The sequence below is a fragment of the Garra rufa genome, chromosome 4, assembly GCF_049309525.1.
Source record: "Garra rufa chromosome 4, GarRuf1.0, whole genome shotgun sequence".
Taxonomy (NCBI): Eukaryota; Metazoa; Chordata; class Actinopteri; order Cypriniformes; family Cyprinidae; genus Garra; species Garra rufa.
This window is the reverse complement of record NC_133364.1, coordinates 8,254,571-8,271,086: the sequence shown is the minus strand read 5'-3', so window position 1 is coordinate 8,271,086 and position 16,516 is coordinate 8,254,571. Positions and strand designations below refer to the sequence as shown.

General features: G+C 36.3%; 1 protein-coding gene across 1 annotated transcript in view; it reads right to left on the bottom strand.

Annotated features, from left to right (window-relative positions):
• Nucleotides 1-16,516, bottom strand: part of LOC141333483 (AP-3 complex subunit delta-1-like) — a 41,027-nt gene that overhangs the window by 859 nt on the left and 23,652 nt on the right. The window contains exons 12-26 of the mRNA XM_073838498.1: nt 15,688-15,833; nt 15,132-15,280; nt 13,947-14,177; nt 13,640-13,871; nt 13,022-13,167; nt 12,806-12,947; nt 12,655-12,726; nt 11,597-11,669; nt 11,321-11,517; nt 11,067-11,140; nt 8,524-8,547; nt 4,996-5,158; nt 4,786-4,923; nt 1,538-1,591; nt 811-912 (exon numbers count right to left, since the gene is read on the bottom strand). Coding sequence (XP_073694599.1) covers nt 811-912; nt 1,538-1,591; nt 4,786-4,923; nt 4,996-5,158; nt 8,524-8,547; nt 11,067-11,140; nt 11,321-11,517; nt 11,597-11,669; nt 12,655-12,726; nt 12,806-12,947; nt 13,022-13,167; nt 13,640-13,871; nt 13,947-14,177; nt 15,132-15,280; nt 15,688-15,833 — 1,943 coding nt within the window. The remainder of the gene's footprint in view (nt 1-810; nt 913-1,537; nt 1,592-4,785; nt 4,924-4,995; nt 5,159-8,523; nt 8,548-11,066; nt 11,141-11,320; nt 11,518-11,596; nt 11,670-12,654; nt 12,727-12,805; nt 12,948-13,021; nt 13,168-13,639; nt 13,872-13,946; nt 14,178-15,131; nt 15,281-15,687; nt 15,834-16,516) is intronic.

The window sequence follows — 16,516 nt, the reverse complement described above, 5'->3', positions numbered from 1 at the left end:
GACAGGGCTTGGACTAAGCCAGGATTAGACCATAGTTCAATTAGGACATTTAAGTAATTTTTATAAATGTGCCTTAGAAAAAAACATTACTGGCGTGCATCTTGAGACAAAGCAAAAGCACTGATATCTTTTAAGATGAATCAGTGCAAGTTTCTTTCAGTTGAAACAGCTCAGACTTAGATTTTAGTCTAGGACTAGGCTTAAGCCTTGTCTGTGAAACCGGGGAATAATGTTTAATATAAAATATTTGGTTAAATGCAAAAATTAGTGGCATTCTGTCCACACTGAGACAGCGTTTTTGTCGAGGAAAACTGAGCTTTTTTGACAAAAGATAAATAATGGATAAATTTGCAAAAGCTGTTTTCGCACTGTAGTGTGGACTGTGAAAACACGTTTAGTCATGTGACGCATACTGCGCCAATACACATCTATATTTATACCAATATTGTGCCTGTTATGTGCTATTCATGCTGTTGCTACAGATATGTGACTCTGTACACTCTTCAAAACAATCTTACAAAGACGACAGAAAATTTACTTGCATTTGCTATCCTGCGGCAAAACATAAGGGCAGTTGCGTTTTACGATTCCGTTGTATCACTTAAGTGACCTTTATTGAGGCTTTACGCCTTTGCGTTTTTCGACTTTCAGTGTGAATGAGAAACTATGGAAAATGCTAGTGTGTTAACAAAAATGCTGTTTTCAAATGTATCCAGATTAAAGAAGATGTAGCTAAAGTTGAAAACAGCATTGACAGTGGAACAAACAGAAAACTACTTTTTAAAACAAAACCAAGCAGTTGTGTCTCACCGTGTCCTCTGGCTCTGCATCTTTAGGCTCATCAGGCTCAGATTCTGGGGCGGCCGCAGAGCTCGTGTCCACAGCGGCAGCAGACGAGGTCACCGTCACGTCCTGCAAACAAACACACATTAAAACACACTTCCTGCTTTCAAAACCCTCCACAGAGACCGAAGAAGGATCAGCTACACTATGAAGCATGCAAACAATATCATGATTAGGAAGAAGGAAAGCGGATTCGAGAAAAAGTGGTGAACCTGCAGTGAGAAAGTGATTTGTTTTGGCTTTTGGAGTCGTGTGTTCACATTAAAAGGAACTGAACTATGAAGTTTGGGCAGATAGATCAAGTCCGTTCTGTCACAGGTGACCTACATTCGACTCATGAGGCAAATACTGTTTGAGCTGTTTGACTGAAACCGCAAGATCTGTCAAAATCCTGGCTGTTTATCATAATAAAGTCGTGATCACACAGGAGGAGCTTCCCACATCAGCGATTAAGACACATTTACGCCTCTGCACGTGCACACATGCATCCTGAACTAACACGAGCAAATGCTAACACACACACAAACGTGCCAGACCTGTGAAAAACAGCGGGAAATAAGACGGGTGAACCAGAGTCAAGAGTGACTAGAGCCCGGAGGAGGGAAAACACAAAACAGACGCTCATTAACAACAGACAGACCGACAGCAGTATGACAGGAGGGGGAGGAGAGGGAGAGAGCGCGAGGGACCGGACCTGGACGGCGGGGGGAACAGGAGCGCTAGAGAGCCAGAAATCCAGATCGGAGGCCTAGAAGAGAAAAGGCAGGGTGGGGAAAATGAGTCTAGTTCTGTTTGACTCCAACAGAACCCCAAACTAATGCTCTTGACAAAACAAGATCATATTCCATCACCATGTCTGCTCAAATGCTCAATTTACATATTGAAGTTTGATTATTAAATAAATATAATATAATAATAATAATAATAATAAATAGTTTATGAACGTATATGATGTAAAAGTGGACATACGTTTTAATTTTTGCAAATATTTGGGGTAACGCTGCACCCCCTGGTGGTGTAGATTTTAAGAAAGCGGGAATTTTCTTAGTTGAATATAATTAAAATGAACAATCTATTCATTAAGATTTATATTGCAAGAGATACATAGAAGAAAGCTAATAATAACTTTTTTTTCATACAACTATTTAAATAAGTGCACAAGCTGATATGCTCCTGTTGATAAATATATTCAATCATTGTTTTTAGGGATGCACCGAAATAAATTCTTGGCCGAAACCGAAAACCGAAAAAGAGGAAACCAAGGCCGAAAACCGAAACACTGAAAGAATTATGGCAATTATTAGTACCATTGCATTTATGGCTATGACTGTGTTCTAATCTTACTAAAATCAAGGCATTGCAATTGCATTAATATTAATATTAAAGTTTCAAAGAATAAATCAGTTATATTCATTTAAACAATTATTATCAATCAAGTATTATATTACTTTAATAACATATACATATATTTTACTGCCTTTGTTTAAATTGTTAAAATTTTTATAACATTATCTTGTGGATCCATCAGTTCACATTTACAAGTCTATGCGTTTCTCTTCCAGCAGGAGGCGCTGTCAGAATAATATTACACAAAGCAGCGCAGCAAATGACTTTGAAAGGTGCAGCGCTCAGATTTATTCAATGGATAGTCTTTTGAAGTTTCAGTCCCCACATTTAAGACCACCTGAAATCATAATCAAGACTTTCTTAACCCCTAATAATACTGCAGTCATCAATGAAAATTAAGAGCTTTATTTAAGTCTTTCAAAAAACAAACCTTACACAAAATACGTTTCTTTTTATTTTTTTCCCACCATGTTCGGGGCACAAGAAAATTATTAGGGGACTAAATTAATATCAGCATATGAAGTATAATCGTCTCTCATTGTCTCTGAGAGAATGCAGGTCAGATGCTGAAAGCACTGTCAGTTTTCACTTTCACTTTAACATTTTGCGCAGTTTTCACGTTGCTTTTGTGATATCCATTGGCTCACCTCCATGGTTTAAAACATAAATATGTATAAAAAATACAGTATATAAAATACAGTATATAGAAAAGACATGTCTTTAAAATATTGTGAAGTACAGTAACACCAACGTAAAGCCATTGTTTTTCACTCACTGAAAGCTACATCTGTCTCATTCTCTGTTCTCATCACTGGCTGCCCGCACGACTGCAGACACACCCCCTCTTGAAATTTCGGCTTTACATGTTTTGCAAATCGCTATCCGTGGGTCTTTCTCAGATATACTGAAATACGTCCACACCGCAGACGTTGCTTCATACAAGCACGTGCAGGCTGCGGTTTCTGTTTGCGTCAACATACTGTTTCGGCCGTGTTGTTTCGGTGATAAAAGTCTTTCGGCCGAAAACCGAAAATGCACTTTTGGGCCATTTTCGGCCGAAAATTTTCGGTGGCCGAATATTCGGTGCATCCCTAATTGTTTTGTTGTATTTCTGGTGTATTTTAAGTTTTATTTACTATAAATCTATTTACTATTAATGCATAGTTGTTGAAACAATAATTATATAATTTCTGGTTTATTTTTTAAAACGGGCAATAAATAAATATCTAGTAATTTTGCTTATTTTTAATCTATTAATTTTTTGCTTCTATTTAATAAATATAAGCAAAACATGTATAATTTATTATTTTAGAAATTTAGAAATATTTAGAATTTTTATATTTGTTGCTTACTTTCAAAACAGGTGCTATAAATAAATTTTTTATTTATTATTACTTTTTTCTAAACAACTCTAAATACAAATACAGAGAAAATCCCATACATTTTGTTAAATTACTTTCTACCAAAAGAAAGAACAAAAATCAACAAAACAAAAAAACAAAAATATATTTTCTTTACATTTATGTAATATATATATATTTGTATTTGTATGAACAATTTAAGACTTACAATATAATATACACAAATATATAGAGAAAATCCCAAATAAATTGTTGAAATGACTATGTAAAAAATATATTTTTTCTATGTATTTTTATGAACAATTTAAGACTTACAACAGAATATACACAAACATATAGAGAAAATCCCAAATAAATTGTTAGAAAATTACTTCCTACTAAAATAAAAAAGAAAACAACAAAAATTAAAACAAAAAATAAAAATACATTTTCTTTACATGTAATACATAAATATATATTATTCTGTATTTCTGTTTTGTATTTTTTTTATATTTAAGACTTAAAATAGAATATATACAAATATATAGAGAAATTTCCAAATAAATCTGTTAGAAAAATACTTTCTACTAAAAATAAAACCAAAAAATGTTGAATATATTTTATATATTTTTTTTTTCTGAACAATTTGAGACTTAACAAAAGAAAAAAAAAACTAAAATCAACAAAAAAATAAAGATATTTTCTTTACATTTTTGTAATATATACATTTTTTCTATGTATTATATATTTTTTTCTGAACAGTTTAAAACTTACAATAGAATATATATATATATATACACACACACACACAGTATTATTTTTCTGAACAATTTTTTTGACAAAAATGAATTAATGTTTTGTAATTAACTATGGACTACTATCATGATAACGTGCCTAAGAACATATCACTACATTTTCTGCATCCCCTTGTGCTAAAATGCATTCATAAATACAGTAATATTATTGGATTATATTAACAATAATAATCAATTAATCATTAAGACCTTTAAACAGCAACATAGACTGCAGTCAAGTGGCTATTAAAAGACACATTTTCATGCTTTTCCTCTTTTTTTCCGTTTAACTGTTGAAGCTTTGTATATAAATGTTGTCATTTGTGGCAGCCCAAATTATAGCAATTTCAACAAAGCAATGGAATATTTCAAAGTATAAATGAAGCAAACAGCAAATGTTAGTGATGGAGAGGCTATAAGACAAGCTAATACTTCACCATCAGCGCAACAACCAATCATACCTCAGCAGGTGTGGATGTGGGTGGGGCCGCAACCTCTTTGATCTCCTCTGATTGGACGGCCTCTTCTGGCTGGGACTCCGGAAGCTCCTCTTCCATGTCTTTGTGTTTCTTCTTTTTCTTCTTGTCCTCTTTGCTCCTCTGCAAACCATATGAATATTAATGAAGATGAAGTAATGTTAAACAACAGTATTTGCAAAACTAACATCTCACCTTTCTGTCCTTCTCCTTGTCTTTCTTCTTCTCCTTCTTCTCCTTACCGCTCTTCTTCTTGGTCTCCTGCGGGATGCTCTCGTTGTCTCTGTCCTCAGCAGGGCTCTTCAGCACCTCTGGACGGTGGGTCCTCACAGGAAGCTTCTCGCTGTCTGCAAGCGGCCTGGAAAGAATAAGAGAAACCAGATTAGATGGACAGAAAGAGAAGATTTTGAGTGGGAGAGATAACCAGTCACATGAACACCAGGAAAGGCTTCAGCTTCATTTATTCAATACACGGGTCAAAAGTCTAAAGGCCTGTTCGCAACAAGTCTGATGTGACAGCACCACACAGAACGCCACTCTCTCATGAACGCAGGTTTGACAGTTAGCAGAAGCTTGAGATTATGGTTTAGGAACTTTTAAATATGGATATTTTTCTTACACAAATGCATTGATTTACTTCAGATCCTATGGAGCCATGTGGAGTACTTTTTATGATGGATGGATGCACTTTATTGGACTTCAAAATCTCAACTGCCATTATAAAGCTTGGAAGAGCCAGGACATTTAATATAACTCTGATTGCATTCGTCTGAAAGAAGAAAGTCATATACACCTAAGATGGATTGAGGGTGAGTAAATCATGGGGTCATGTTCTTTTGTGTCAGAAATTGAGATTTGGTGTGAAGAGGCCTTTAAAAGCAGTAAAATGTTCCCGTACAACAACAAGCTGAGAGGAAAACAGCTGAGGGACCTAACGTCTGTGCTCACGAGTTTCAAGGGAAAAGTCAAAGCCAGGCAAGGCTGTCAATGTTGACGTATATACAGGGTGGGCCATTTATATGGATACACCTTAATAAATTGGGAATGGTTGGTGATATTAACGTCCTGTTTGTGGCACATTAGTATATGTGAGGGGGCAAACTTTTCAAGATGGGTGGGGACCATGGTGGCCATTTTGAAGTCGGCCATCTTGGATCCAACTTTTGTTTTTTTCAATAGGAAGAGGGTTATGTGACACATCAAACTTATTGGGAATTTCACAAGAAAAACAAGCTTGTTTTTAACGTAACTTTATTCTTTCATGAGTTATTTACAAGTTTCTCTTAGTTCACAGCCATTGACATGTCGAAGAGGTTAACACGTGAGGAGCGGATCGAAATTGTGTTGGTATCTGGTGAACGCAGTAACCGGGTCATTGCAGCAGATTTCAATGCAAGACACCCTACGAGACCACCCATCTCCCATGCTACAGTTAGCAAACTGCTTGCTAAGTTTCGTGAAACTGGTTCAGTGTTGGATTTGCCAAAATGTGGACGCATGAAAACTGTCACTAATGAAGAAACATCAGTGGCTGTCCTAGCTTCATTCAGCAAGAGCCCACAGCGTAGCACTCGCCGCATGTCACTGGAGAGTGGCATCAGTCGAACATCCCTTTGGCGGATATTAGCTACTCACAAATGGCACCCTTACAAACTCCAGCTACTGCAGCATCTCAACGAGGATGACCCAGATCGGTGCACAGAATTTGCAGAATGGGCAAAACAAAAATTGGAACTGGACCCTCAGTTCACGCAAAAGATTTTGTTCAGTGATGAGGCAAACTTATGTGAATGGTGAAGTTAACAAACAAAACCACCGCTATTGGTCTGACACTAACCAACATTGGATAGATCCCTCCAAGACTGTTGGAACAAAAAAAGTGATGGTATGGTGTGGTATATGGGGTACAAAGATAGTGGGGCCATTCTCCATCAATGGAAACCTCAAGGCCACTGGATATTTGAAATTGCTACATGATGATGTGTTTCCCTCTTTATGCACTGAAGCTGGCACGTTCCCTGAGTTTTTCCAGCAAGATGGTGCACCACCACATTATGGGTGTCAGGTCCGAGCATTCCTAGATGAACAGTTTCCTGAAAAGTGGATTGGTCGTCGTGGGCCAGCTGAATGGCCCCCAAGGTCTCCCGATCTGACCCCCTTAGACTTTTATCTTTGGGGTCATCTGAAGGCAATTGTCTATGTTGTGAAGATACGAGATGTGCAGCACCTGAAACTACGGGTACTGGAAGCCTGTGCTGGCATTTCTCCTGCGGTGTTGCTATCAGTGTGTGAAGAGTGGGAGAAGAGGGTTGCATTGACAATCCAACACAATGAGCAGCACATTGAACACGTGGTCAGAAACTTGTAAATAACTCATGAACACACCATTGTTTTTCTTGTGAAATTCCCAATAAGTTTGATGTCACATGACCCTCTTCCTATTGAAAAAACAAAAGTTGGATCCAAGATGTCCGACTTCAAAATGGCCACCATGGTCACCACCCATCTTGAAAAGTTTACCCCCTCACATATACTAATGTGCCACAAACAGGACGTTAATATCACCAACCATTCCCATTTTATTAAGGTGTATCCATATTAATGGCCCACCCTGTACACTAACATTAAAGTTTGGGATCAGTAAGATTTTTATTTTTATTTTGCAAAAGAAATTAACACTTTTATTTAGCAAGGATGCATTAAATTGATCAAAACCGACAGTAAAGAGATTTAATAATTTGATTTCTAAAAAAAAAACTGCTCTTTTGGACATACTACTCAATATATGATTTCTACAAAAATAACTAATATATATAATAAATAATAAAAACAGTTTTCAACATTGGTAATAATCAGAAATGTTTCTTGAGCAGTAAATCGGCATATTAGAATGATTTCTGAAGATTAATGTGACACTGAAGACTAGAGTAATGATGCTGAAAATTCAGCTTTGCATCACATGAATATATTTCAAATTTAATGTATATTAAAATTTTGAATTGTAATATGTGACCCTGGACCACAAAACCAGTCATAAGGGTCAAATTGTGTTATTGAAATCTCAGATTTCCAAAGCTGAAAAAGCTTTCCATTGATGTATGGTTTGTTAGAATAGGACAATATTTGGCTGAGATACAACTATTTGAAAATCTGGAATCTGAGAGTGCAAAAAAAAAAAAAAATCTAAATATTGATAAAATCACCTTTAAAGTTGCATAAATGAAGTTCTTAGCAATGCATATTACTAATCAAAAATTACATTTTGATATATTTATGGTAGGAAATTACCAAAATATCATCATGGAACATGATCTTTACTTTATATCCTAATGATTTTTCGATAATCGGTAATTTTGACCCATACAATGTATTGTATACCAGTGCTACTTAAAACTGGTTTTGTGGTCCAGGGTCACATATTTCACAGTTTACACTGTATTGTTGATCAAATAAATGCAGCCTTGGCAAATAAAGTGAATAATAATTTGAGTCTTATCAACCCCAATCTTTATAACCAAAGTGTTTAATAAGTTATAGCAATATGACCACAGCCAAAACCCAACTAGCAGGTGAGCTGATCAGTCATGCACAATGTGTTCTCAACAAATATTATTTGGTCCAACAGTGACATAACTGCAGTTGCCAGGGGAAAAAAAGGAGAAAAGGTTGTTGGTAACTGGCCAGTTGATTCCACGGAGTCGCGTGACCACAGGAAGTACTTACCTTGAGCTAGAACCAGATAGCAGACTGTCAGGAGGGCAGATGTGTGCGTGCATGAGGGAGAGAGAGAGAGAGAGAGATGGAGAGACAGAAGCAGAAAGCAGTGTGCGTGAGATGTTGGAGAAGATTCAGGAGAACTGGAGAAGGCTTGTCGATATCAGAACAGAAAACCCAACAGATGCATGTTTTGAATCTGTAAAGATGGTTTCACACATGACTGCGGCAAGAAGCATGAAATTGAAAACAATATCCTGAGGGAAAACAGTGGTGATACTGACAATTAAGTGGGAACTGATGTACTCAGACTAACAGAGACTGTCTCAGACCAAACGTCAGACGCAAAACAACAAGAATGTTGATAATTTCCTGATTGGAATAACAAGAAATGAGAGTTTAACATATAGAGGGCCCTATGACTTGCCCGATGTGGAATTTGTGGATGTAGTCACGGAATCCAGTCATAAAGATGGAATTTACTGTATAATGCAGAATGTCACGGAATTTGCCAAATTTTGGATGAATAAATCAAAAGTAAGTCAGTACACTTAAATCAAAATGCGACATGGACTAGTTTCTGTGAACATTATACTGCAAAAATACACACATACTAAAGCGCATGTGGCACTTGCAGTGTTTTCAGCCTCTGCCGCCTCAATATAAGAGTACATGAATACAAACAATCTCTAAAACTGGTCTGAGAGTCACTTCATTTCTTTCAAGAAAACTATCGTCATATCATATACAAACAAAAACTTCTTTATAGCAACTTATTAAAATAAAAGTTTGGTTTAACTTGAAAAAATGGTGACAGAAATATAGTACTTAAGAGTGATAGTATTACTTCTAATAATAAAATTATTCTTAAAACATTTTTTTTAAAGGAATATTTACCAGAAAAATTAAACCTTTAAAACTGAATCCAGAAAATTCATGAAAAACACCTAATTTGGTTAAAATAAAACTGAATTTGGTAAAAATGTAACTAAATTTAAGGGGGAAAAAAGCCTGAAATGTATTTCATAGGGCAGGGATCCTCAAATCTTACCCTGGAGGTCCAATGCGCTGCAGAGTTTAGCTCTAACCCTAATCAAACACACCTGAGAATGCTAATCAAGGTCTTCAGGATCATTAGAGAATCACAGGTAGGTGAGTTTGATCAGGGTTGGAGCTAAACTCTGCAGCGCATTGGACCTCCAGGGTAAGATTTGAGGAACCCTGTCATAGGGCCTTAAAATGTAATTTTTAAAACTGAATGCAGAAAATTAATGGAAAACACAGAATTTTCTCAAAATAAAACTGAATTTGAGGAAAAAAAGCCTAAAAAGTATTTTGTAGGGTCTTAAAATTTATTTTTTTTTAAAACTGAATCCAGGAAATTGTTGGAAAACACAGAATTTGGTAAAAATAAAACTAAACTTAAGAAAATAAATAAATAAAACGTATTTCATAGGGCCTTAAAAAATTTTTTTTTTTTAAAAACTGAATCCAGAAAAATAAATGGAAAACACAGAATTTGGTAAAAATAAAACTAAATCTGAGGGAAGAAAAGCCTAAAACGTATTTTATAGGGCCTCAAAAAATTTTTATTTTAACATCTGAATCCAGATAATTAAATTTTATATTTTGTAAAAATAGAACTGAATATGAGGGGAAAAAACCCTAAAATGTATTTCATAGGCCTTAAAAAAAATTTATTTTTAACACTGAATCCAGAAAATTGTTGAAAAACACAGAATTTGGGAATTTGAGAAAAACAAAAAAAAAAAACAAAAAACAACAGCAACTAAAACATATTTCATAGGGCCTTAGAAATTACATTTTTAAAATTGAATGCAGAAAATTAAATGGAAAACACAGAATTAAAAAATAAAAATAAATTTGAAAAAAAAAAAGCCTAAAAAGTATTTCATAGGCCTTAAAAATTTAATTTTTAAATCTGAATCCAGAAAAATAATGGAAAACAGAATTTGGTAAAAAATGAAACTGATTTTAAGGGGAAAAAGCCTGAAACATATTTCATAGGCCTTAAAAATGTAAGTTTTGTTCAACTTTTAACAAACTACTATTAAACTGTGCAAGTTTTATAATTTCAATTAATTAGACATACAGTTTTTAAATTATTTTTAAATTTAACAATTAAAAAAGAGCCTGGAAAAATTTAAACGGGAAAAAATGAACCCAGAAAAATTTATATGAAAAAAATAGGGTACTACACATACAGCTAGTGACACACTAAAATTAAAAAAATAATAATTTTACCAAAAACAGTTTTGGTAAAATATCACAAGGCAACATGTTGCTAACAAACTTTTTTTACGATTTAATTTATCAGCATAGAGAGTTCAATTTCCAAATATTTAAATACTGTAACTTTTATTTCGTTTATTGAAAATACATATCGAGATGCGGCTTGTTGCTGCAGAACTTTACTACAACTGTCTTATTTTATTAGAAAAAAGAGATCGAAACATAAATTCCAGTTTTGTTAAAAACTGAGTGCATGTAGCGGGTGTATGAACGGTAGGTGGCGACAATGTGGTACATACTTGTCCAGATCGATGTCCAGAGCTTTATGAGGGTCATTGGGATCCTTATCATCATCATCACTCGGTAAGGCATTCTGGGAACCGAGACACACCAGTGTCATTACATATAGTTTTGTGGAAAACCATTTTAAAAAGGTAGTTCACCCAAAATGTAAAATTATGTGATTAATTACTCACCCTCATGCTTTCCCAAAACAGTAAGAACTTTATTCATCTTCAGAACACAAATTAAGATATTTTTGACAACAGCTCACCTCTGGCATTTCCTCTGTGACTATGTCCACCTGCTGAGCGGGCGTTATGTCTTCCTCGCTCTCTGGACCCGAATCCGCTTTCCTTTCTTTTCCTCTCTTCTCCCGCTTTTTCTTCTTCTCCTTCTTCTTCCTCTCTGCTTTTTCCTTCTGCCTGCGCTCCTCCTCCAACTTCACGTATTGGTCAGACATGGGCATTCCTGAACCAAACAATGGACAATGAAATTAAATAGTGGTTTTATTTGGTCTGATGAAATAAAAGATTGTAGATTTACTCACCTGGAACTTTGAGAGGCACACTAAGGTCGATCTGGACCACCGGAATGTGTTCTACACCTGGAGCGTCGTACACCTGCAATTGTAGACATGTTAAAATAAACTTTGAGAAGAAGTTATAGGAGAAACTTAGGTTTTGCTCTGAATCAACTGAACCAATAGATTTGTAAAACGATTCACTTTTTCGAAGCATTAGAAACACTGACGGCACTCGCTGGTAAAAACGGTGTAAACGCAACAAAACCAAGTCCAAAGTAATAGAAAACAGGTAAAATAATGGTAATATAAGTGTATTATAGAAAATATGCATTGAGTTATTGTCCAAAACATGTCTTGATTTATTCAGTATTGCTATGGTCTTTGTCAGTTTTGCTTTGACATGGTTTATTAGTGGTTTTCAGCAGATTTTGTGGTCTAAAATCACACCAAGAAACTTAAAAATACCTTTTAAACATTCTGTAGCAGTGATTCATATTTTAACCACAGAAGTTAGATATTTTGCTTTTAAATTAACAGTTATTGCCATTATTGGTGGCACCACCTGATGAGTGGTTGCTCCAAATGACACCAAGATCTTATATCATTAAAAATCTATTTAAAGTGTCATGTGAAAAATTACAAATAACTAATGTTTTTTGAAAAGTTAAAGTGAGTACATACACGGAAGAGGTACTTTATATATAGCATCTTTTTTTATGCATTTAAACCAATTTTTGAACAAAAAAAATGCAATCGGACAGAAAATTTAGGCGTTGCGTCATTAACCCATAAATAGTTTTGGACCTAAGACCGATCCCTGCTGTACACCACAAGTTATATTCATGTATGTAGACTTATGTTCATCAATTTCTACAAATTGCTGCCTATTTCTGAAATAACTACTTAAAACCAAGGCTTGAAACAGTCTGATGCAACAAAGACTAAATTGCTGAAATCGGATGATGTAGCAAGTTTGATAAAACTGGTTAAACAAAAGATTATTAAATGGTTGGTTCAAAGCCTCATTAAGCAGTGCTTCAGCCTGAGATTTATGTGATCACAGAAATCATTTCACTGCATACCTTCTGAGATGATGGCGAGGACTTGATGTAGAAGGGGTTGTTGGCCTGTTCTTGCTTCCTGGCTTCCCTCCTCTGTTTAAAATTAGACAAGTGTATTAGGATGAATGCATTTGTACATTTTCTGTAGGTTTGATGAACAGTGTCGACTTACCCTGGCCAGCTCTTTCTCGTCCACCTCAGTGTGTCTTGATCTGGAATGCTTGGGTTCCTCTTTAGCGAACACCACTTTGGGCTTCTCGTCTTCAGACTCGCTCTCTGATGGAGGCTCATTGATCCAGGCGTCCAAATCCAGACTGGAGGGGAAAAACAATAGCTAAAACATCTATTTCTATTGATTCCCTTAAGATACTGTCAATAAAGTACTCACCCTTCTGGTATAGGCACTTTCTTCTGGGCCTTTGGAGCCACAGGATTGAGCTCTCCGGCGAAGAGAGCCGTGACTTCCTCAGCCACCTCTACATTCTTCTGCTGCAGCTTCTGGATGTACTTCACCAGCTGGAGGATGCAGGACGCCTGCGGGGGGGTGAACATTATGGTTAACGTTGCAGTATGTCTGTTACGAACCCCAATAAAATCTAGAACTGGAATGCCACTCTCGTGAGATTAGAGTGAATAAAGTTTTAAATATGGTATTTTTTCTTAGACAAACGCATTGAATCACTTCAGAAGGCCTTAATTAACTCCTCAGAACAATGTGGAGTACTTTTTATGATGGATGTATGTACTTTATTGGACTTCAAAATCCCAACACCCATTCACTGCCATTATAAAGCTTGGAGGAGCCCAGACATTATTTAATATAACTCCGATTGTATACATTTGAAAAAAGAAAGTCATATCCACCTAGGAAGGCTTGAGGGTGAGTAAATCATGGGGTCATTTTCATTTTTGGGGTAAACTATCCACTTAACTTCATACCATCGTCTACTTTCTGGAATAGCTTTCATGCTAAGAAAGTAGCTATGATGCCAAAAACACTCCTCACCCTCTCCTGCACTTCCAGGTTGGCACTCTGGACGAACAGCGGCAGTCTGTCTATAAGCAGCTGGCTGGTCTCCTGTGCAGCCTGGCTGTCCGTGTCCCCTTCGTGCTTCCGCAGTACGGTCGCAAACAGCTTGGCAGCGTTTTGTACATACACCGCCTGGATGTGACCAGGCAGGGTGGCCACTTTGGGTCTCAGCATGGCCTCCAGAGTCTGCATGGGGTCTTCTAGATGCCTGTGAGGAAGGGTTAACCATTAGCATGATGTTATATGGTTAAACCTTAAACGTTTCTAGGTCGTTGGCACGTACTCTGAGAATTCTCCGCAGATCCACGCGGAGGCATAGAGAACCTCACAGATCCCATTGCGCTGCGTGTTGCCGGTCAGCAGATGTGCGTTGTCCAGCAGAGTGGCCATCTGAGCCACGGCGAAACCTCGGATGGCTTTGACGCGGATGGCAACGTCCAGCATCTGAGAGGCGATTAGGTGGCCGTGCCTTGTGCCCTCCAAACGAGTCAGTTCGACCAGGATGCTGATGTACCTGGAAGACAGAGAAGGTTGTTTTCTGACTTTTGTGAAAGCCTTGGGGCTACATTCAAAGGGATATTTCACTCAAAAATGAAAATTACCTCATGATTTACTCGCCCTCACGCCATCCTAGGTGTATATGACTTTCGTCTTTCAGACGAATACAATCGGAGTTATATTCAAAAATGTCCTGGCTCTTTCAAGTTTTATAATGGCAGTGAATGGGTGTTGAGATTTTAAAGTCCAATAAAGTACGTCCATCCATCATAATAAGTGCTCCACACGACTCCAGGGGTTAAAAAGGTCTTCTGAAGTTAATCGATGCATTTGTGTAAGAAAAATATATAAAACTTTATAAACCGCAATCTCTAGCTTCTGCTAATTGTTGTATGCATGTTCACAAGAGTGTGGCGATTCAGTGTAGGACATAGGCTAGCGTAAACTCAGATGAGAATATGCTAGTATCGCGAAAAGCAAGTTTTGTTAACAGCAAAGGAAAACCAGTCTCCGCTGTTACATCGACTAGCATTTTGTTTTGCCTACGTCTTACGACATCTGCTGGAACGCCACTCTCTGATGAACACACGCTAGAAATCAGAGTTTATAAACTTTTAAATGCAGATATTTCTTACAAAAGTGCATCGATTCACTTCAGAAGGCCTTTATTAACCCCCTGGAGACATGTGGAGTACTTTTTATGATGGATGGATGCACTATTTTGCTTCAAAATCTCAACACCCATTCACTTCCATTAAAAAGCTTGAAAGAGTGAGGACATTTTTAATATAACTCCAATTGCATTCATCTGAAAGAAGAAAGTCATATACACCTAGGATGGCTTGAGGGTGAGTAAATCATGGGGTAATTTGCATTCTCTCAAGATGCGAGTGCAAGTTTACACTGAAAAACAATGGAAATTCTTTGTCAGCAGCCTCCAAGTGTGTAACCGACTGTTGTTTAGTCTTACCACTCAAAGTTGGTGATATACTGGTAGTTGCTCTGGCTGCAGATGTCGATGATCTTGGTGAGCAGTTCGTCTCGGTAAGTAGTGCCTTCTGCTTTGTCCACATGCAGCATGAGCTTCTTCACAATCTCCATCAGGTTCTTCTTCGAGACCTAGTCAACCACATTTCCATCACATTTTATTAACATCTTACATTTGAGCTCTAGACAATAGACTTAAACATGAAAATTCTGTCATTAATTACCCTCATGTTGTTGCAAACCTGTAAGACCTTTGTTCATCTTCGGAGCACAAATTAAGATATTTTTGATAAAATTCAACCATTTCTTCTAGAATTCTACAATTTCTTGTTAACCCGTGTCGAAAACTGACACAGAAGAGAAGAAATTGTTGAATTTTTGCTTTCTTTGTGCACAAAAAGTATTCTTGTAGCTGAATAACATTACGGATTAACCACTGATGTCACATGGACTATTTTATCGATCGACATGAGGATCAGTAATTAATGACAGAATTTTCAATTTTGAGTGAAATGTACACAAACAAAAGTCTTCCATACCATGCCGTAGAGCAGATCCAGAGCTCTCAGTCGGATGGACTCATCTTTGTCATCCAAACACTGCAGGATCAGGTCCTTGTGTGACTGCACGGACTTGGGGTGCGTCTTCAGGATCTTGGACATGGCCAGAAGACCCAAGTACTTCACTGCAAAACATCACAATGCCTAAGTGACTCTCGCAATGAAGCGTAGCCTCTCTGTTCGCTAACTTCAGCTACACTCCATTAATGCTAATTGACGTTTTGTCTCAGTTGTTCTATTTAGACAAGTCAGCATGTAACAGAAGTAGCAACATTTTTTTTTTTGTATTTCACAGGGCCCTAAAAAATTATTTCTTGGTAACTTTTAATAAATTGCTATTAAATTTTGCATGATTTCCATTAATTAGTCATATTTTTGATTAACAAACTAAAATTTAACCATTAAAATAAAAAATAGAAAAATTAAAACAGAAAAACAGGAATTTGGTAATAAAAAAAAATGCTTTTGGCCCTAAAAATTGGGTAAGTTTAATGACTTCAATTAAGTACACATGCTGTTTTGAACAATACAATTTTATTTAACCAGTAGAGTCCAGAAAACTTAAAATAGGGGAAAAAACGGAATCCAGAAAAAAAAAGAATTTGATAAGAATATAACTAAAGAAAAAATAAAACATAGGTTTTAAACTGCAGGTTTCATGATTTCCATAATTAGACATGCTTTTTGATTAATAAAATTGAAATTAACCATTAAAACAGAGTCCAGAAAAAAATTAAACTTTAGAAAAAATTGAATACAGAAAAAAATAAAATGGAAAAAAATGGAATTTGGTCAAAATAAAACTGAA